This window comes from Salmo trutta, chromosome 34 (assembly GCF_901001165.1).
Source record: "Salmo trutta chromosome 34, fSalTru1.1, whole genome shotgun sequence".
NCBI lineage: Eukaryota > Metazoa > Chordata > Actinopteri > Salmoniformes > Salmonidae > Salmo > Salmo trutta.
Genome location: NC_042990.1, coordinates 364,993 through 388,547, shown reverse-complemented (window position 1 = coordinate 388,547; position 23,555 = coordinate 364,993). Strand labels below are relative to the sequence as shown.

The 23,555-nt window shown below is 41.2% G+C and overlaps 1 protein-coding gene across 9 annotated transcripts in view; it reads left to right on the top strand.

Moving 5' to 3' along the window:
* Nucleotides 1-1,085: 1,085 nt before the first annotated feature.
* The window catches only part of ubap2l (ubiquitin associated protein 2-like), a 104,702-nt gene continuing 82,232 nt past the window's right edge, over nt 1,086-23,555 (top strand). For 7 of the 9 annotated variants that reach the window (XM_029731192.1, XM_029731195.1, XM_029731191.1 and 4 more), the window contains exons 1-2: nt 1,124-1,330; nt 17,974-18,132. In XM_029731192.1, coding sequence (XP_029587052.1) covers nt 18,019-18,132 — 114 coding nt within the window. In that variant the 5' untranslated portion in view covers nt 1,124-1,330; nt 17,974-18,018. Of the gene's footprint in view, nt 1,331-16,555; nt 18,133-23,555 lie in introns of those variants that run through there. The other 2 variants (XM_029731188.1, XM_029731198.1) reach the window with 2 other exon arrangements.

Below are 23,555 nucleotides of genomic sequence, written 5' to 3'. Positions count from 1 at the left end.
ATGAAAACTGGGTGTTTTGCAAATGTTGAATTTATAATATGGCTACTAATACTGGAAAAGCTAAATCAAAGTCCAAGTATACAGATTTAACGATTTGCCTAAATGTACCTGGGTGACGTCACACTAAATGTCATGCAGTTTGCTCATACTTCAAGTTATCTGCCTGAAACGTTGCACATACACTGATGCCATCTTGTGGACACCATCAGAATTACAACCAGAGTGATGGCTAGATTTGGGACCTTACTGTCGCATTTCAAAGATGGTAGAAAAAGAGAACTTTTTCTTTTCTTCTACCAGATCTATTGTGATATATTCTCCTACATTCAATTTACATTTCCACAAACTTCAATGTTTCCTTTCAAATGGTACCAAGAATATGCATATCATTGCTTCAGGGCCTGAGCTACAGGCAGTTCATTTGGGTATGTCATTTTAGGCAAAAATTTGAAAAAAAGGGGACTATCCCTATTAAGGCTTAGGTGCAGTATTTGGTTGGACAGATGTCAAGTTGCATTCGAGAATGTGAAGACACTTGTGTTCTGCCCCAGTGCTTGTTGCCACTCGTTTGAATGATCCGTTCATACTCCATGTACAGTACAAGTCAAAAGTTTGGACACCTACTCATTCAAGGGTTTTTATTTTTTACTATTTTCAACATTGTAGAATTATAGTAAAGACCAGCTATGAAATAACACATATGGAATCATGTAGTAAACAAAAAAGTGTTAAACAAATCAGGTTTGCGCACACTTGCAAAGCTGTCAAGGCAAAGGGTGGCTACTTTGAAGAATGTAAAATATATTTTACTTTAACACTTTTGGTTACCACATGATTCCATATCTGTTATTTCATGGTTTTGATGTCTCTGCTGTTATACAATGTAGAAAATAGTAAAAAATAAAGAAACCCTTGAATGAGTAGGTGTCAACTCTTGACTGGTACTGTATATTCTTAGCCTTATAGTGATCCTGCTAAACACCCAATCAATAAGACAAATCGGACAATCTTGGATAGGAAATCACTATAAATATTTTAGTTTATCTATTTTATTGCAGTTCTTAGAGGTGGATGACCACGTGTCGAATGTCTAGCTTCCTTGAAGCGCCCAGTCAACCACATGACGGAGCTAAATGTAGTGTCAGAGTGGAAAAGAAACAGGTACATTCCAAGTCCCTCGCTTATTGTCTGCGCGAGTCGGTTCGGCATAATTCCTCACATAGCTACGTGTATTATTCTAGGGGGTTTATATAGTCGAATTCCGACTAGGAGGTCGACAGAGACCGCTTGGTCGGTTGTTGCAGAATATCAGACTTCAACAGGGTTTCTGGTCAGTATATCGTTCAATTTCATTATTTTGGGCCTACCTAGAGCCTCGGTGTCGTGTGTATACAAGACCACATCGGTAGCGTTTCCAAAGGGGTGCCTTGGTTCTGCATAGTGCAATTTGTGCGTTAATTACGACAATGTGCGGCCTATGCGTCTGTGGGCTCAATAGCATGCGGTACGAATGAACATGTTGATAAGTTAGGCTAACTGTGATGATTTGAGTGGTTGAGAACAACAATGTAGTTAGCTAGGTGCAATGCTGACTGTTAGTAAGTCTTATCTTCGCCATCGTCGAGGTTGAGAAGAACGGAATCTCATCGACAACTTCGATAAAGCTAACGTTAGTTGGATGTCCCCTAAAAAATGACATAGCATCTTAGCTAGCTAAATGTTAGGCAATGTTTTCGAAACAATTATATTTTCGAAATACCTGATGTTGACTAGCTAACTAATGGTTTTAGTTAAATAATATTCATGGAGTTTATGTAACGTTAGCTAGCCTAGTTAAGCCAAAGACACTAATAGCGAGTTAGCGCGCTGACGTCAGCTAAATAAAAACATGTTGAGAATATCATATCCATAGTGATGTTGCATCGTTCGCTAGTAGACACCATTAAAATATGCTAAGTTAGCTAGCAAGCTACCTAGTAGTAATATTTTTAGTTGACGTTAGCTAGCTAACTTCCCAGCAACTGTGGGACAAACGTAATTTGCCTGGTCTCAATTAGTTAACGAACTCCCATTTCATCGGATGGTGTTTGCATATACTAAAGCGAGTTATTATCTAACGTTAGCTAGCTAGGTAGATGCAGTTAATTGTCCAATTAGCTAACTTAGTTACAACCAAATTGTTTAAAATTAGTTAACCATCTCTTTGGATGGGTCGTTACCACAAAGTCATAGACAGGGTTTATTTCCACATTTTCACTAATGAAAATTAGGGCTGGGAATTGCCAGGGATCTCATGATAGATATTATCAGATTCTTAAGTGCTACTACGATTTTTAATTTAACCTTTTATTTAACTAGGCAGGTCAGTTAAGAAAACATTATTATTTACAATGACGGCTTACCAAAAGGCCTCATCCTAGGATGGGGGCTAGGATTAAAAATAAAATATAAATATAGGACAAAACACACATCACGAGACAATACATAAAGCGAGACCTAAGTCAATAACATAGCAAGGCAGCAACACATGACAACACAGTATGGTAGCAGCACAAAACATGGTACTAACATTATTGGGCACAGACAACAGCAAGAAGGTAGAGACAATGCATCACGCAAAGCAGCCACGGAACTGTCCAGTAAGAGTCTTTGAATTAAGAGATTGAGGTAAAACTGTCCAGTTTGAGTGTTTGTTGCAGCTTGTTCTAGTCACTAGCTGCAGCAAACTGAAAAGAGGAGCGACCCAGGGATGTGTGCTTTGGGGACCTTTTAACAGAATGTGACTGGCAGAACGGGTGTTGTATGTAGAGGATGAGGGCTGCAGTAGATATCTCAGATAGGGGTGAGTGAGGCCTAAGGGGGTTTTAGAAATAAGCATCAACCAGTGTGTCTGTCTTGCGATAGGTATACAGAGATGACCAGCTTCCAGAGGAGTATAGAGTGCAGTGATGTGTCCTATAAGGAGCATTGGTGGCAAATCTGATGGCCGAATGGTAAAGAACATCTGTCCGCTCGAGAGCACCCTTACCTGTCGATCTATAAATTGTCTCTGTAATCTAGCATGGGTAGGATGGTCATTTGAATCAGGGTTAGTTTGGCAGCTGGGGTGAAAGAGGAGCAATTACGATAGAGGAAACCAAGTCTAGATTTAACTTTAGCCAGCAGCTTTGATATGTGCTGAGAGAAGGACAGTGTACCGTCTAGCCATACTCCCAAGTACTTGTATGAGGTGACTACCTCAAGCGCTAAACCCTCAGGTAGTAATCACACCTGTGTGGAGAGGGGCATTCTTTATGCCAAACCATATGACCTTTGTTTTGGAGGTGTTCAGAAAAAGGTTAAGGGTAGAGAGAGCTTGTTAGACACTGAGAAAGCTTTGTTTGTGGCGCGATTTTCAAATACCTTAGAAATGCTATTACTTCAATTTCTCAAACATATGACTATTTTACACCATTTTAAAGACGACTCTCGTTAATCTAACCACACTGTCCGATTTCAAAAAGGCTTTACAACGAAAGCAAAACATTAGATTATGTCAGCAGAGTACCCAGCCAGAAATAATCAGACACCCATTTTTCAAACTAGCATATAATGTCACAAAAACCAAAACCACAGCTAAATGCAGCACTAACCTTTGATGATCTTCATCAGATGACACACCTAGGACATTATGTTACACAATACATGCATGTTTTGTTCAATCAAGTTCATATTTATATAAAAAAACAGCTTTTTACATTAGCATGTGACTAGCATTCCCACCGAACACTTCCGGTGAATTTACTAAATTACTCACGATAAACGTTGACAAAATACATAACAATTATTTTAAGAATTATAGATACAGAACTCCTTTATGCAATCGCTATGTCCGATTTTTAAAATAGCTTTTCGGTGAAAGCACATTTTGCAATATTTTGAGTAGATAGCCTGGCCATCACAGGCTAGCTATTTTGACACCCACCAAGTGTGTCACTCACCAAACTAAGATTTACTATAAGAAAAATTGGATTACCTTTGCTGTTCTTCGTCAGAATGCACTCCCAGGACTTCTACTTCAATAACAAATGTTGCTTTGGTTCAAAATAATCCAAAGTTATATCCAAATAGCGGCGTTTTGTTCGTGCGTTCAAGACCCTATCCGAAGGGTAAAGAAGGGTGACACGCCCGACGCGTTTCGTGACAAAAAATTTAAAAATATTCCATTACCGTACTTCAAAGCATGTCAAACGCTGTTTAACCTGTTGGGGATAGGGGGCAGTATTTGCCGGGCTATCTACTTAGAATATTGCAAAATGTGCTTTCACCGAAAAGCTATTTTAAAATCGGACATATCGAGTGCATAGAGGAGTTCTGTATCTATAATTCTTAAAATAATTGTTATGTTTTTTGTGAACGTTTATCGTGAGTAATTTAGTAAATTCACCGGAAGTGTTTAGTAAATTCACCTAGCCCAGAGAGGTTAAAATCAATTTTTATGCGATTTTTCTCGTAAAAAAGCGATAATATTCCGACCGGGAGTCGTTGTTTTCGTTCAAAGAGAGAGAAAGTAAACATGGTGTTGGCTCGTGCACGCGCCTCCAGTCTCATTGTCCTCAGATCGACCACTTACAAAATGCGCTACTGTTTTTCAGCCAGGGCCTGCAAAGCCACCATTCATCGTTCTGGCGTCTTCTGAGAGCCTATGAGAGCGTTAGAAAATGTCACGTCATGCCAGAGATCCCCTGTTTTGGTTAGAGATGATCAAGAAGGCCAAGAAAAAGTCAGAGAGCGCTTCCTGTTTGGAATCTTCTCAGGTTTTGGCCTGCCAAATGAGTTCTGTTATACTCAGACACCATTCAAACAGTTTTAGAAACTTTAGGGTGTTTTCTATCCAAATCAAACAATTATATGCATATTCTAGTTACTGGGCAGGAGTAGTAACCAGATTAAATCGGGTACGTTTTTTATCCGGCCGTGCAAATACTGCCCCCTATCCCCAACAGGTTAACACAAAATCCGGGGATGGGCCTGCTGAGTATGACTGTATCATTTGCATATAAATGGATGAGCGCTTCCTACTGCCTGAGCTATTTTTATGTAAATTGTGAAGAGCATGGGGCCTGGGATCGTGCCTTTGGGTACTCCCTTGGTGACAGGCAGTGGCTGAGATAGCAGGTTTTCTGACTTTATGCACTGCATTCTTTGAGAGAGGTAGTTCGCAAACCAGGCCAAAGACCCCTCCGAGACACCAATACTCATTTGCTGGCCCACAAGAATGGAATGGTCTACCGTATCAAAAGCTTTGGCCAAGTCAATAAAAATATCAGCACAACATTGCTTAGAATCAAGGGCAATGGTGACATCATTCAGGACCTTTACGGTTGCAGTGACACATCATAACCTGAGCGGAAACCAGATTGCATACCAGAGAGAATACTATAGACATCAAGATAGCCAGTCAGATGATTGACAAGTTTTTGCAACACTTAATAAACAGAGCAAAATAGTAATAGGCCTATAACTGTTAGGATCCGCTTGATCTCCCCTTTAAATCAAGGACGAACTGTGCTTTCCAAGCAATGGGAACCTCCCCAGAAAGGCGAGACAGGCTTGGCGACGATAGGGGCAGCAACCTTAAAGAAGAAAGGGTCTACACCATCTAATCCAGATGTTTTTTGGGGGTCAAGTTTCAGGAGCTCCTTGAGCACCTTGGACTCAGTGACTGCCTGCAGGGAGAAACTTTGTAGGGGGGCAGGGGAAAAAGAGGGAGCAGCATCGGGGAAAGTCACATTAGAAGGCGTGGAGGATGAGGAAATGTTGGACGGGGTTGAGGAAATGTTGGATGGGCAAGGAGGCATGGTGGAGTCAAATAGGAATCCTGACTTAATGAAGTGGTGATTAAAGCTCAGCCATGTGCTTCTTGTCAGTAACAACTAGAGGTTGACCGATTTTATGATTTTTCAATGCCGATACCGAATATTGGGAGGGTCAAAAAAGCCAATACCGATTAATCGGACGATTTTTATTGTATTTGTAATAATGACAATTAGAGTGAACACTTATTTTAACTTAATATAATACATCAATAAAATCCATTTAGCCTCAAATAAATAACGAGACATTCAATTTGGTTTAAATAATGCAAAAACAAAGTGTTGGAGAAGGTAAAAGTGCAATATGTGCCATGTAAAAAAAAAAAAAAAGCCAACATTTAAGTTCCTTGCTCAGAACATGGGAACATATGAAAGCTGGTGGTTCCTTTTAACATGAGTCTTCAATATTCCCAGGTAAGAAGTTTTAGGTTGTAGCTATTATAGGACTATTTCTCTCTATATGAATTGTATTTCATATACCTTTGACTATTGGATGTTCTTATAGGCACTTTAGTATTGCCAGTGTAACAGTATAGCTTCCGTCCCTCTCCTCGCTCCTATCTGGGCTCGAACGAGGAACACATTGACAAGAGCCACCCTCGAAGCAGTGTTACCCATGCAGAGCAAGGGGAACAACTACTCCAAGTCTTTGAGCGAGTGACTTTTGAAACGCTATTAGCGCGCACCCCGCTAACTAGCTAGCCATTTCACATCGGTTACACCAGCCTAGTCTGGCGGAGTTGATGGGCTTGAAGTCATAAACAGCACAATGCTTTGAAGCATTGCGAAGAGCTGCTGACAAACGCACGAAAGTGCTGTTTGAATGAATGCTTACGAGCCTGCTGGTGCCTACCATCGTTCAGACTGCTCTATCAAATCATAGACTTAATTATAACATAACACACAGAAATACGATCCTTTGGTCATTAAAATGGTCAAATCCAGAAACTATCATCTCGAAAACAAAATGTTTATTCTTTCAGTGAAATACGGAACCGTTCCATATTTTATCTAACGGATGGCATCCCTAAGTCTAAATATTGATGTTACATTGTACAACCTTCAATGTTATGTCATTATTAATTACGGCCTTTGTTAGGAATAAATGGACTTCACACAGGTCGCAATGAGCCAGGCGGCTCAAACTGCTGCATATACCCTGACTGCTTGCACGGAACGCAAGAGAAGTGACACAATTTCCCTAGTTATAAGAAATTCATGTTAGCAGGCAATATTAACTAAATATGCAGGTTTAAAAATATATACTTGTGTATTGATTTTAAAGAAAGGCATTGATGTTTATGGTTAGGTACATTGGTGCAACGACAGTGCTTTTTTTGCAAATGCGCTTGTTAAATCATCACCCGTTTGTCGAAGTAGGCTGTGATTCAAGGACAAATTAACAGGCACCGCATCGATTTTATGCAACGCAGGACACGCTAGATAAACTAGTAATATCAACCATGTGTAGTTAACTAGTGATTATGTTAAGATTGATTGTTTTTTTATAAGATAAGTTTAATGGTAGCTAGCAACTTACCTTGGGTTCTTGCTGCCCTCGCGTAACAGGTAGTCAGCCTGCCACGCAGGCTCCTCGTGGAGTGCAATTTAAGGCAGGTGGTTAGAGCATTGGACTAGTAACCAGAAGGTTGCTAAAACGAATACCCGAGCTGACAAGGTCAAACTCTGTCGTTCTGCCCCTGAACAAGGCAGTTAACCCACCGATCCTAGGCCGTCATTGAAAATGTGTTCTTAACTGACTTGCCTAGTTAAATAAAAGTGTATATTAAAAAAAAAAACCTGCAAATCGGTGTCCAAAAATACCGATTGTTATGAAAATTTGAAATCGGCCCTAATTAATCGGCCATTCCGATTAATCAGTCGACCTCTAATAACAACCACATCAACATTAAAGGACATGGGCAGCTGTGAGGAGCAGGGTTTATTCTCCACGTCTATAACTGTTTTTCAGAACTTCTTGGTGTTAGACCCACAGAGAGAGAACTGCTCCTTAAAGTAACTAACTTTGGCCTTCCGGATAGGCTGAGTGCGCTTTTTTCCCCCCTCATTTGCCTGAATGAAATGTATTGCTCTTCTCACGATTCTATACTGAACAGAAATATAAACGTAAGACTCAACAAGTTCAAAGATTTTACTGAGTTACAGTTCATAGAAGGAAATCAGTCAATTAAATTCATTAGGTTCTAATTTATGGATTTCACATGAATGGGCAGGGGCGCAGCCATGGTGACTTGGGAATGCATAGGCCCACCCACTGGGGAGCTCAGCCCAGCCAATCAGAATGAGTTTTTCCCCACGAAAGGACTTTATACAGACATAAATACTCCTCAGCACCTCATTCCGACTATCCCGCAGGTGAAGAAGCCAGATGTGGAGGTCCTGGGTTGGTGTGGTTACACGTGGTAGTGGTTGTGTGTCTGGTTGGACGTGCTGCTAAAGTCTCTAAAATAATATTGAAGGTGGCTTATGGTAGAGAAATTAACATTCAATTCTCTGGCAACAGCTCTGTTGGACATTCCTGCAGTTTCTGCATTCCAATTGCACACTACCTCAACTTAAGACATCTGTGGGATTGTATTGTGACAACTGCACATTTTAGTGGCCTTTTATTGTCCCCAGCACAAGGTGCACCTGTGCCATGATCATGCTGTTTAATCAGATTTTTGATATGCCACACCTGTAAGGTGGATGGATTATTTTGGCAAAGAAGAAATGCTCACTAAAATGTAAACAAATTTGTGCACAACATTTGAGAGAAATACACTTGTGCGTAGGAAACATTTCTGGGATATTTTATTTCAGCTCATGAAACATTGTACCAACACTTTACATGTTGCATTTTTATATTTTTGAACAGTATATTTATGGCTATTTCATGTTCCAAACAGATTGCTTACCATATGCAGCAGAGGGTAAAGAGAGCCCTGAGAATGAGTTTTGAACTGTCATGAAAACAAATTGGCTTCCTATTTAAAAGAATGGTGGACAAGCTATGAAGGAAAAAATGAGGTTTTTGGTACAGGAAACTTGTGCAATAAAAAAAAATGGTGGTATTACAAAAATGATACAATATATCGTCAAATAGTATCCCGATATGTAACTATCAATTTCTCTCCCCATTACTACTTAAAATGTGATTTGAAACCATCATTTAACCCACACTGCTAACCTTAAGCTGAACTGTAAAAAAAAAAACATCACTACAGACCGGGTTCGATCCCAGGGTGTATCATAACCGACCGTAAGTCCCATAGGGCAGAGCACAATTGGCCCAGCGTCGTCCGGGGGAGGGTTTGGCTGGCGGTGATCTTACTTGTTGCATCGTGCTCGAGTGACTCCGACACATTGGTGCGGCTGGATTCCTGGTTAAGCGGGCGGGTGTTAACCTGTTGGGGCTAGGGGGCAGTATTTTCACAGCCGGATGGAAAAACGTACCCGATTTAAAGCGTGGTTTGGAGGGTCATGTTTCGGACGACGCATGACTTGTCCTTCGCCTTTCCCAAGCCCGTTGGGGAGTTGCAGCGTTGAGACAAGATCACAATTGGATATCACAAAATTTGGGAGAAAAAGGGGCTTAAATTATTTTTAAATAAATATATATATATAGTACCAGTAAAAAGTTTGCACACATCTTCACATTTCTAAATTGTAGAATAATAGAAAAGACATCAAAACTATGAAGTAACACATGGAATCATGTAACCAAAAAAGTGTTAAACAAAAGTGTTAAACACATTTTAGATTATTCAAAGTTGCCACCTTGCCTTGATGACAGTTTTGCACACTCTTGGCATTCTCTCATCCAGCTTCACAGTCTTGAAGGAGTTCCCACAACAGGTGCTGAGCACTTGTTGGCTGCTTTTCTTTCACTCTGCGGTCCGACTCATCCCAAACCATCTCAATTGGGTTGAGGTCGGGTGATTGTGGAGGCCAGGCCATCTAAAGCAGCACTCTATCACTCTCCTTGGTCAAATAGCCATTACACAGCCTGAAGGTGTGTTTTGGGTCATTGTCCTGTTGAAAAACAAATGATAGTCCCACTAAGCGCAAATCAGATGGATGGTGTATCGCTGCAGAATGTTGTTAGCCATGCTGGTTAAGTTTGCCTTGAATTCTAAATAAATCAGTGTCACCAGCAAAGCACCTTCACCCCATCTCCTCCATGCTTCACGGTGGGAACCACACATGTGGAGATCATCCGTTCACCTACTCTGCGCCTCACAAAGACATGGCGGTTGGAACCAAAAATCTAATTTGGACTCATCAGACCAAAGGACAGATTTTTACACCGGTCTAATGTCCGTTGCTTGTGTTTCTTTGCCCAAGGAAGTCTCTTATTGGTGTCATTTTTAGTGGTTTTGCAACAATTTGACCGTGAAGGCCTGATTCATGCAGTCTCCTCTGAACAGTTGATGTTGAGATGTCTTGTTACTTGAACTCTGAAGGATTTATTTGGGCTGCAATCTGAGGTGCAGTTAACTCTAATGAACTTATCCTCTGCATCAGAGGTAACTGGGTCTTCCTTTCCGGTGGCAGTCCTCATAAGAGCCAGTTTCATCATAGCATTTGAGGGTTTTTGGGACAAAATTCTTGGCACTGCGCCAAAGCAAAATCATTGCCGCCACACCCCAAAATATTTTGGTCAAAGCGTACTGAAGATCCTAGAACTGTCCACATTTACATTTTCTCAACAAACAAAAGTTAAGAATAGAAAAATCAGTCAACCCCATAGTATATTGGTTAATCTATTTATCTAATTGGCTTGTGTTCTATGCGAGATAAATATTCCTCTCGAGGGGCATATGAGTGCCAAAGGGAGGGAAACCTGCATTCTGACAAGCAGTCAGTGCACAACAATTCTGGTAATCGTGAGGGAAAACTGCAGTTTTAATGTTAACCCCTGTGCGGGGGACGGACATCCAGCGAAAAATCCTATCGCCATTAGCATAACAAAATGTAGTAATTTTATTTTTTTTCAATTTTTTTTTTCAAATTATATCGTTTTATAGATACACCTCTCCTGAATCGAACCACGTTGTCCGATTTCAAAAAGGCTTTACAGCAAAAGCAAAACATTAGATTATGTTAGAGGAGTATATCGTAAAAGTAGCCACATAGCCATTTTCCGACCAACCACATGCATCACAAATAACCAAAAAATAGCTAAATGCAGCACTAACCTTTTACAAACTTCATCAGATGACACACCTAGGACATCATGTTACACAATGCATGCATTCTTTTGTTCGATAAAGTTCATATTTATATATAAAAACAGCATTTTACAACGACACGTAACGTTGACTAACTATTTTCCCTCCAATGCATCCGGTGAAACAGTGCTACAATTTACTAAATTACTATTCGAAAACATTTTTAAAATGTAATATTGTCATTCTAAGATTTATAGATGAATATCTCTTGAAAGCACCTGTAATGCCAGATTTAAAAATAACTTTACTGGGTAATCACACTTTGCGATAAAAGGGGATGCGATACTCAGAACAATAGGCTAGCAATAGCAATAGGCTAGCCATCTTGGAACAATCGCATATCAAATCTAGTCTTGTATACTATTGTCAATAATCCCTTACCTTTGATTATCTTCATCCTTAGGCACTTCCAGGAATCCCAGGTCCACAACAAATGTATTTTCGTTCGAAAAAGTTCATCCTTTATGTTCCATTAACTTGTTGTTGTTAGCACGTTCTGAAGGCTGAACCAAAAGTTCCGACGTGCGTGGGGCTACTCTTTCAACAAAATGCATTTTTTTCTTATTTAGGTTCGTTCAAACATGTCAAACGTTGTATAACATAAATCTGTAGGGCCTTTTTCAATGAGAGCTCCAATAAGATTCGAGGGGGACGATTGCATTGTGTTTCAAAACGTTTCGAAAGGGGAGGGTAACCAGGGGCGCCGGCGTCATAATGGTGATGGCCCTCTCCGTGTGACCACGTTCCACAGCGTGTCATTGTGTCAGTTTTCATAGTAGGAGACTCAAACCACTTTGTAAAGACTGGGGACATCTAGTGGAAGCAATAGGAAGTGCTCAATGAACCATAGCTCACGGTGTGATTAATAGGCAACGTGATGAAGTTGAGTTCGCAATTCAGAATTCCACTTCCTGTTTCGATCTGTCTCGGGGTTTTGACTGCCATATGAGTTCTGTTATACTCACAGACACCATTCAAACAGTTTTAGAAACTTTAGGGTGTTTTCTATCCACAAGTATTAATTATATGCATATCCTAGCTTCTGAGTGAGTAGGAGGCCGTTTTAAAATGGGCACGATTTTTTTTCAAAGATCGCTGTAGCGCCCCCTATCCTAGGGGAACGCCAAGAGGTTAAAAAGAGGGCGATCCTAGGTTTATTTTCCTACTTAATTTCTCAACTACTAAAATATACGTAAACTGCACAATTTTAAAACCGGAGTGTTGAGCACCTTACCACTCTGGAAGTAGCTGTGAGTGCATAGGGGAGAGTGGGGCTAAATGCAACACAGGTCAATTGTAGGGTAACTTGTGGTTGACTGATTTCCTACCTCAAGTGACTTAAATTGAGTGGGGAGTAGAGATGAAACGGGATAAATTTCATATCACGCTTATAGTGACCAAAATGAATACGGTTATCAGTATTATCGCGGTATTGTTAAAATGTGCTGGAAATGTTCAAAAAGTAGTGATACACACACACACACACACACACTGAAATCATTTCACCAAGTTTTATATTGAAAACCAACAAATACAATTAGCAGCACTATGCACCTTTTGTGTGCAAACTACATTTAAAATAATTACATTAAAGAAGGCGCAATGAGGTAAAAGTTTCCCTAGTGCAGGTTTAACCTGTTTGGGCTAGGGGGCAGTATTGAGAATTTTGGAAAAAATATGTGCCCATTTTTAACTGCCTCCTACACCAACTCAGAAGCTAGAATATGCATATTATTGTTCAGGTTTGGATAGAAAACACCCTAAAGTTTCTAAAACTGTTTGAATGGTGTCTGTGAGTATAACAGAACTCCTATGGCAGGCAAAAACCTGACAAGGTTTCATGCAGGAAGTACCCTGTCTGACAAGGAGTCGTGCGTCTTGCATCTGTTTATTGAAAAGTAAGGATCTTAGCTGTAACGTGACAATTCCCAGGGCTCCGATAGGCTCTCAGAACCCGGGAAATACCTGAAGGTTGACGAGGCAGCCTCAGGCTGAAACACATTATCGCCTTTGGTAAGTGGCGGATCAGAGGACCTTTGAATGAGGCACGTGCACGATTCGCCCCTGTGGAGAAATTTAATTTGGCTGTTTTAGGCTCATTGCATATTCCCGGTCGGAATATTATCGCTTTTCTACGAGATAAATGGCATAAAAATTGGTTTTAAACAGCGGTTGACATGCTTCAAATACGGTAATGGAATATTTAGACATTTTTTGTCACGCCAATGCGCCATGCGCAAGACCGTGATTTAGTATTCTGATAGTGTCTAGAACTCACGAACAAAACGTCGCTGTTTGGATATAACGATGGATTATTTGGGACCAAACCTACATTTGTTATTGAAGTAGAAGTCGTGGGACTGCATTCTGACGAAGAACAGGAAAGGTAAGAACATTTTTCTTATAGGAAATATGATTTTGATGAAGGCTAATCTTGCCGGGTGTCTAAATAGCTAGCCCGTGATGCCGGGCTATGTACTTAGAGTATTGCAAAATGTGCTTCATCCGAAAAGCTATTTTAAAATCTGACATATCGAGTGCATAGAGGAGTAATGTATCTATAATTCTTAAAATAATTGTTATGCTTTTTGTGAACGTTTATCGTGAGTAATTTAGCAAACTGTTAGTAAATTCCCCGGAAGTTTGCGGGGGTTATGCTTTTTCTGAACGTCACATGCTAATGTAAAAAGCTGTTTTTTGATATAAATATGAACTTGATTGAACAGACATGCATGTATTGTATAACACAATGTCCTAGGTGTGTCATCTGATGAAGATCATAAAAGGTTAGTGCTGCATTTAGATGTGGTTTGGGTTTATGTGACATGATATGCTAGCTTGAAAAATGGGTGTCTGATTATTTCTGGCTGGGCACTCTGCTGACATAATCTAATGTTTTGCTTTCGTTGTAAAGCCTTTTTGAAATCGGACAGTGTGGTTAGATTAACGAGATTCTTGTCTTTAAATAGCTGTTAAATAGTCATATGTTTGAGAAATTGAAGTAATAGTATTTCAAACGATTCAAAAATCGCGCCACTGGATTTCAGTGGCTGTTACGTAGGTGGGAAGAGTTCGTCCCACATGCGCCAGAGAGGTTAAATGAACACAACCTTAAGTAAGCAAATCAAATAAATAAACAACAAAATAAGCAACACTCACTTTGTAGTGAGGCACGGCAACCTTCATCAGACTCAAAGCCAGATCTCTCAACAATTTGAAATGTCATCATGTTCTTTGCAATGTAATATGAAAGGGCTGCTGTGAGGTCTTGAGCATTTTTTGTGTGGGTGCATAAGGAGCCTGCCTTTTAAATGCTTGCTTGAGTGTCTGTGTCACAGCTGTAGACAGAAATTTGCTTCGCGCAACTCCAACTCTAAAAAGTTCTGGGACATTGTAAAGTCCATGGAGAATAAGAACACCTCCTCCCAACTGCCCACTGCACTGAGGATAGGAAACTCTGTCACCACCGATAAGCCCACTATGATTGAGAATTTCAATAAGCATTTTTCTACGGCTGGCCATGCTTTCCACCTAACTACCCCTACTGCATTCAACAGCACTGCACCCCCCACAGCTACTCGCCCAAGCCTCCCCCAATTCTCCTTCTCCCAAATCCATTCAGCTGATGTTCTGAAAGAGCTGCAAAATCTGGACCCCTACAAATCAGCTGGGCTTGAGAATCTGGACCCTTTCTTCCTAAAATTATCTGCCGAAATTATTGCAACCCCTATTACTAGCCTGTTCAACCTCTCTTTCGTGTCGTCTGAGATTCCCATAGATTGGAAAGCAGCTGCTGTCATCCCCCTCTTCAAAGGAGGTGACACTCTTGACCCAAATTGCTACAGACCTATATCCATCCTACCCTGCCTTTCTAAGGTCTTCGAAAGCCAAGTCAACAAACAGATTACCGACTATTTTGAATCCCACCGCACCCTCTCCGCTATGCAATCTGGTTTCAGAGCTGGTCATGGGTGCACCTCAGCCACGCTCAAGGTCCTAAACGACATCGTAACCGCCATCGATAAGAAACAATACTGTGCTGCCGTATTCATTGACCTGGCCAAAGCTTTTGACTCTGTTAATCACCACATCCTCATCGGCAGACTTAGTAGCGTTGGTTTCTCAAACGATTGCGTCGCCTGGTTCACCAACTACTTCTCTGACAGAGTTCAGTGTGTCAAATCGGAGGGCCTACTGTCTGGACCTCTGGCAGTCTCTATGGGGGTACCACAGGGTTCAATTCTTGGGCCAACTCTTTTCTCTGTATCTCTGATCCACCTCTACGCAGACGACACCATTCTGTATACTTCTGGCCCTCTTTGGACACTGTGTTAACAACCCTCCAGACGAGCTTCAATGCCATTCAACTCTCCTTCCGTGGTCTCCAACTGCTCCTAAACACAAGTAAAACTAAATGTATGCTCTTCAACCGATCGCTGCCTGCACCTGCCCGCCCGTCCAGCATAACTTCTCTGGACGGTTCTAACTTAGAATTTGTGGACAACTACAAATACCTAGGTGTCTGGTTAGACTGTAAACTCTCCTTCCAGACTCACATCAATCATCTCCAATCCAAAGTGAAATCTAGAATTGGCTTCCTATTTCGCAACAAAGCATCCTTCACTCATGCTGCCAAACATACCCTCGTAAAACTGACCATCCTACCAATCCTCGACTTCGGCGATGTCATCTACAAAATAGCCTCCAATACCCTACTCAACAAGCTGGATGCAGTCTATCACAGTACCATCCGTTTTGTCACCAAAGCCCCATATACTACCCACCACTGCGACCTGTACGCTCTCGTTGGCTGGCCTTCGCTTCATAATCGTCGCCAAACACATTGGCTCCAGGTCATCTACAAGACCCTGCTAGGTAAAGTCCCCCCTTATCTCCGCTCACTGGTCACCATAGCAGCACCCACCTGTAGCACGTGCTCCAGCAGGTATATCTCTCTGGTCACCCCTAAAGCCAACTCCTCCTTTGGTCGTCTCTCCTTCCAGTTCTCTGCTGCCAATGACTGGAACGAACTACAAAAATCTCTGAAACTGGAAACACTTATCTCCCTCACTAGCTTTAAGCACCAGCTGTCAGAGCAGCTCACAGATCACTGCACCTGTACATAGCCCATCTATAATTTAGCCCAAACTACTACCTCTTCCCCTACTGTATTTATTTATTTTATTTATTTTGCTCCTTTGCACCATATTTATATTTTAACTTTGAACTTTCTTCAAACTACAAATCTACCATTCCAGTGTTTTTCTTGCTATACTTTATTTACTTTGCCACCATGGCATTTTTTTTGCCTTTACCTCCCTTATCTCACATCATTTGCTCACATTGTATATAGTCTTATTTTTTTCTACTTCATCATTGATTGTATGTTGTTTTACTCCATGTGTAACTCTGTGTTGTTGTCGAACTGCTTTGCTTTATCTTGGCCAGGTCGCAATTGTAAATGAGAACTTGTTCTCAACTTGCCTACCTGGTTAAATAAAGGTGAAATAAAATAAATAAAAAGATGAGGGACCAGTAGCATCAATGGGTTTTCCTGCTGCACGCCCTAAGGGAATAGCAAATGTATTATTGGTGTTATATTATAATTATTATTCACACAGTCTATCTTCTGTGTTGCATTTGAGTATATGCAATGACCCCATGCACAATTTACATAAATACAAATGAGTCTTAAGAAGACAGTGATAATAATTGCAATGAGCTCAACAATTTACATAAATACACAAGTCTTGTATAGGAGTCTATAGTGTTTCTCCTGTTGGAACACTTTTACAACCGAGTCGACGTTTGCCGGATTTTAAATCAACAAAATATGGTGGTTGGGTGATTTTAAACTACATAACGTGTTATCCTGTGCTATGGGCGAATAGAGTCTGCAGACACACAACGCATACAACAGCAGCACAACGTGTTGTGTTTTTACAAGAATAGGTCAAACTGAAAGCTTCAGTTTACTTTATTGACAAGCTATTAGCAAGTTAGACAGACCATGACATTTTCCCCCATTCCCAAGTCCCCACATGCATTGAGGTAAAAAGTGAACTTACCTTGCATTTGCTATAAAGTAGTGACTCACGAAGATGACTCGAGATTTGAAGTGTTGCCTCCTTTCGCAGTGATTATTATTACATTTATTTGCATGTTCTGTGGAGAAGGTGACCATCTTCGATAAGTTTCCCATCAGCTCTCTTGTAAAACCCAAAATACGACCACACTTCAGATTTGGTACTCTTAAAAGGCTGAAAAATCTCCTGAGCGCTGTCACTGCCTTCTGCCATGTTTTCACACAAAACAAACCCCACGTTGCATGCTGCGCCTGCTTCAGACTGTTTCTAACTTAAGTTGATGCTGGGCACTATTTACCGTGAGTTTTTCAAACCGTGTGGGATGGGTGTTGTGACGTCAAGTTGTTTCTGTGATAAGTACAGGCAGGGTGCCCCTGTGGCTGATTACCTCAAGTTACCTGAGAGTTAGGCCTACATTATATTCCTGTGTTTAAGTTTTTTGGGACATAAAATTAATCAATAGGATGCTGATTAGTTAAAATATTTACTTTTGGGATCTAGCTAATGATTAGCCCAATAGGGTAAATGCAACCCCATGCTTCAGCCTATTTATTTATAGCCACTATGCTGCATCATTTGGACTACATGTGATAATGTTTATTGCTAATAGCATACCTGATAATATAAGCTATATGCATGGTCCTGTATATTAAGAATTTTATTGTAGAAATCATGTTTCATTCATTTAGGTGTGGAATGTCCTTTTTAAAGTCACCAGAACTGAGCTTCTTAGTTTGGGAGGACCCTGGACCCCTTCTATTTGCCACAGAACCTCACTCTCTCACTTTTCTTTCGCAGGTGTTATTCCTTTGTAAATACTGTTATTTGTATATACTGTAAATTATGACATCAGTGGGCGGAAACCGAGCCCGCGGCAGCTGGGAGCAGCAGACGCAGACAGGCCAGACGCAGACAGGCCAGACACAGAGCCAGACACAGCACAAGCAGAGGCCTCAGGTTGGTACCCGGCCATCGACCCTGCTGCCCACACAGGATGTCATGCACTTAGTCACCTCACACACTGACCCAACAGCTGATGCATTAGTTTTCATGGTGAAACACATTGGAAGTGGTTCTGGACTATTTTGCATTGGGGTGTGTCCCACATGGCACCCTATTTCCTAAAGTGCACTACTTTTGACCAGAGCCCTATGGTCAAAAGTAGGGCCAAGACAAAACCAGTATCGCGATACGCATTAGTATCATGGCAAGGAAACACAACACAAAGCAGATTGAACTTCTTAAGGAAAAGAGCCCTAAAGTTTGAAGCAAACATGTTGTCATCCAAACTATAGCACACAATATTTTACATACAGCAGGTTTTTAAGACCGAAGAGACTGGTCTGCTTCGTGTGTTCATTTTTGCCATGCAAAAAACATTGCAATACAGCCCTAGTCAAAATTAGTGCACCATTCTAAGGAATAGGGTGCCATTTCGGGGAGCACGCACTGACCCAACAGCAGATGCTTTAGTTTTCATGGTGCAATGCCTTAGTTGGAAGTAGTTCTCAGTGTTTTCCACAGGTATCTGGAGTAGCCAGCCAAATAGAAAAAGTACCCAGCCAGGCCTCACCTGAGCAAAAACATATTTTGCAGCCTGACTTATATTTTGGTGGCCTCTGGTACATTCTAATGCCTTGGTTCCATCTGAAATAGACAGCAAAATGATTGAGTACTTTATCAAATTGACCTCCCAGATTAAGAAATGTGTTGTGATGTTTTATTTAACTAGGCAAGTCAGTTAAGAACAAATTCTTATTTACAATGACGGCCTACCAAAAGGCAAAAGGCCTTCTGCGGGGACGGGGGCTGGGAATAAAAATAAATAAATAAATATAGGACTAAACACACATCACGACAAGGGAGACAAAACACACTACATAAAGAGAGACCTACGACAACATGGCAAGGCAGCAACACGACAACACAGCATGGTAGCAACACAACATGGTGGTAGCAGCACAAAACATGGTACAAACATGATTGGGCTCAGACAACATGCCAAAGGGCAAGAAGGTAGAGACAACAATACATCACGCAAAGCAGCCACACCTGTCGGTAAGTGTCCATGATTGAGTCTTTGAATGAAGAGATTGAGCACTGTCCAGTTTGAGTGTTTGTTGCAGCTTGTTCCAGGCGCTAGCTGCAGTGAACTGAAAAGACGAGCGACCCAGGGATGTGTGCTTTGGGGACCTTTAACAGAATGTGACTGGCAGAACGGGTGAAGGATAAGGGCTGCAGTAGATAGCTCAGATGGGGTGAGTGAGACCTAAGGGTTTTAGAAATTACCATCAACCAGTGGGTCTTGCGACGGGTATACAGAGATGACCAGCTTCCAGAGGAGTATAGAGTGCAGTGATGTGTCCTATAAGGAGCATTGGTGGCAAATCTGATGGCCGAATGGTAAAGAACATCTGTCCGCTCGAGAGCACCCTTACCTGTTGATCTATAAATTGTCTCCGTAATCTAGCATGGGTAGGATGGTCATTTGAATCAGGGTTAGTTTGGCAGCTGGGGTGAAAGAGGAGCAATTACGATAGAGGAAACCAAGTCTAGATTTAACTTTAGCCAGCAGCTTTGATATGTACTGAGAGGACAGTGTACCATCTCCATACTCACATACTCCCAAGTACTTGTATGAGGTGACCACCTCAAGCGCTAAACCCTCAGAGCAAGTAATCACACCTGTGTGGAGAGGGGCATTCTTCTTACCAAACCACATTGCCTTTTGTAGAAGGACATGACTTTACCATTTTTTTTATTACTGAAAGTGTATGAATTCAGTCTTGTTAAGTAGTTTTGGATATCGCCTAGACCTATATGATCAGGACTATTTTATAAGTATACTGAACAAATATAAAAACGGAACATGTAAAGTGTTGTTCCCATGTTTCATGAGCTGAAATAAAAGATCCCAGAAATGTTCCATACTCACAAAAGCTTATTTCTCTCATTTGTTTACAGACCTGTTACTGAGCATTTCTCCTTTGCCAAAATAATGTAATGATCATGCTGATTAAACAGCATGATCATTACACAGGTGCTGGGGACAGTAAAAGCCCAATCAAATGTGCAGTTTTGTCATTCTGGAGAATTTAGTTAATTTCTCTACCATATGCCGCCTCCAACTTGGTTTAGAGAATTTGGCAGTACGTCCAACCGGCCTCACAACCGCAGACCAAGTGTAACCACGCCAGCCCAGGACCTTTACATCCGGCTTCTCCATCTGCGGGATTGCTTGAGACAGCCACCCGGACAGATGATGAAACTGTAGGTTTGCACAAAAGAATTTCTGCACAAACTGTCAGAAACCGTCTCGGGGACACGTGCGTGCTCGTCGTTCTCATCAAAGTCTTGTCTTGACTGCAGTTTGGCGTCGTACCCTTCTTCAGTGGACAAATGCTCACCTTTGATGGCCAATGGCACATTGGAGAAGTGTGCTTTTCATGGATGAATCCCGGTTTCAACTGTACCGGGCGGATGGCAGACGGCGTGTATGGCATCGTGTGCGTGAGCACTTTGCTGATCTCAACGGTGGCAGCGGTTTGCTGAGTGCCCCAGGGTGGCGGCGGGGTTATGGTATGAGAAGGCATAAGCTACGGACAACGCAATTTGAATGCAGAGATACCGTGACGAGATCCTGAGGCCCGTTGTCGTGCCATTCAGCCACTGCAATCACCATGTTTCAGCATGATAATGCGCAGCCCCATGTTGCAAAGAGCTGTACACAATTTCTGGAAGCAGAAAATGTCCCAGTTCTTCCATGGACTGCATACTCACCAGATGTGTCACCCATTGAGCATGTTTGGGATGCTCTGGATCGACGTGTACGACAGCGTGTTCCAGTTCCCGCCAATATCCAGCAACTTCACAGCCATTGAAGAGTGTGACAACATTCCACAGGCCACAATCAACAGCCTGATCAACTCCATGTGAAAGAGATGTTGCGCTGCATGATGCTAACGGTGTAGCAGACCACGTGTAACAACGCCAACCCAGGACGTTTACATCCTGCTTCTTCACCTGCGGGATTGTCTGAGACCAGTCACCTGGACAGTATTTCTGTCTCTAATAAATGCACTTGCGCTTCAACACTTCAACGTAAAAATTGGAACGGAAATTGCGTCACACTCAACTCACGCAGCTGAACAATTTGTTTGTTAAACTTTGTCTGTAAACACGCTGGATGATTCAGAATCCATTGAAGAGCTTGAACGATTCATTGACGAGAGATACTTACGAACTCTTAGAAACATGTCGCTAGCTTCGGAGGACTCAAGCATTGTTAAGGACAACCAACCCAATCAACAAAACAAACCAAAATCAGGTTGGACAATTGGTATCAACGATGGAACCAAACCATCCCCTAGTAAGAGGGCGCGTGTGGCGAGTGGGGAGAGGTTTACAGATATGGATGTTGACTTGTTAAAATCCATCAATGAAAGGCTTGCCAAACTTGATATCTTGGATATATTACGAGAGGACATCAATGCATTATGTGCCAGTCTAGAATTCAGCCAACGTCAGATTGATGATCTAAGGAAAGAGAACACGGCGCTGAAAGGTACTGTAGACTCTATTCATAGCAAGGTGGAGGTGGTACAAAGGGAGAACAAACAACTTAAAGAAACCTTGCTTGATGTACAGTGTCGATCAATGCGGGACAATCTCATATTTTCAGGGATACCGGAGAATGACAACAGCAGAGGCTGTGAGGACACAGTCCGAGATTTTATGTCAACTCAACTAAAACTGCCCACTGATGTTGTGCGTGCTGTAACTTTCTCCAGAGTCCATAGAATAGGTAAGACCTCTGGAAATAGGCCACGGGCTATTATTGCATGTTTTGACAAAATTAAGCAAAAGGAAATGACGAAGAACATGGGCAGAGAACTCAGAAACACTGATTTTGGAATGAATGATCACTTCCCCACCGAGATCAATGAAAGGAGAAAAAAACTATATCCCATCATGAAGGAAAAACATTGCCTGAATCAACGAGTCTCCATGGTGATGGATAAACTTTATATCAACGGGCAATTGTATCGGGACTCTAGAGTAACTCCCTGGCTATTTTAATTTAATGTTCAAATTTGAGTTTGTATGTTGTAGTGTATCATGACAACTTCAACTATAACGAATACATTCTCTATTGATCTTCACTTGACAAGGAAAGGGTTGCATATAGCTCAAGTTAATGTATGTAGCCTTCCTAACAAAATACATGAGGTTTTTAACTTGGTCAAGATAAATAATATTCATATTTTGGCCTTGACCGAAACGCATTTAGATGCATCTGTAAATGATGGGCAAATTAACATTCATGGATATAGTCTACTTAGAAGGGACAGGAATAGGAATGGTGGGGGTGTAGCACTGTATATTCAGAATCAGATACATTAAGGTCATCCCTCTTAAAAGGTATGTCAAGTAGAGGCACTATAGGCTCAAGTACATCTGCCTCACCAGGCAGCCATATTGGTGGGATGTGTGTACAGACCTCCTAGCTCTAAGGTGTCCTATTTGGATGACTTATGCACTGGGTTTGACAAGGCCACAGATAGCAACAGAGATCTTGGGTGATTTTAATATAAATTGGAAGGATCACAATAATTTGAATAGAACAAAATTGATGAGATATGCTATGAACTGTGGTTTGAAACAAATGGTTAATGATACTACTAGATCATCAATTAAGTTGGGTCATCGTTCAGACACATGCATTGATCTGATTTTCTGTAATATACCATCGCAATGCTTAAAAGCCAGATCAATGCCAGTGGGCTGGACAGACCATAATATTGTGACCGTAACCATGAACACCAAGGTTCCAAAGAAACCCCCTAGGATTGTGGTCAAGAGAAATTTTAAAACATTTAATTATGAGCTATTTCTAAATGATTTGGCTGCTGTACCCTGGGAGCTGATTTATCTAGAGGATGATTTAAATCACGCTACAGAATGTTTTATTGATTTGCTCACTGAGGTTATGGACCATCATGCCCCTATAAGAAAGAGTACAGTTGGTGCACGTCCATCTCCATGGATTGATGATGAACTGGGTGAGGCTTTTTCTCAAAGAAATATGTTAAAAGTCTTAGCAGCCAAGTCAAAACTAGAAATTGATGAACAGAATTATAGAACATTTCGTAATTATGCAGTTAAATTGAATCGAAGGAAAAAAAAGTTATTTTTCAACAATGCTTTTATTGATTGTAAAAATGATTCTAAAAAGGTATGGAATACAGTTAAAGGTTTACTTGGTACATCAATCTCATCATGCCCATCTAGTGTGGAGGTTGACGGGAGAATAATAACAAAACCAGTTGATATTGCCAATCATTTTGCAGATTTTTTCACAAAGAAAATTAATTTACTGA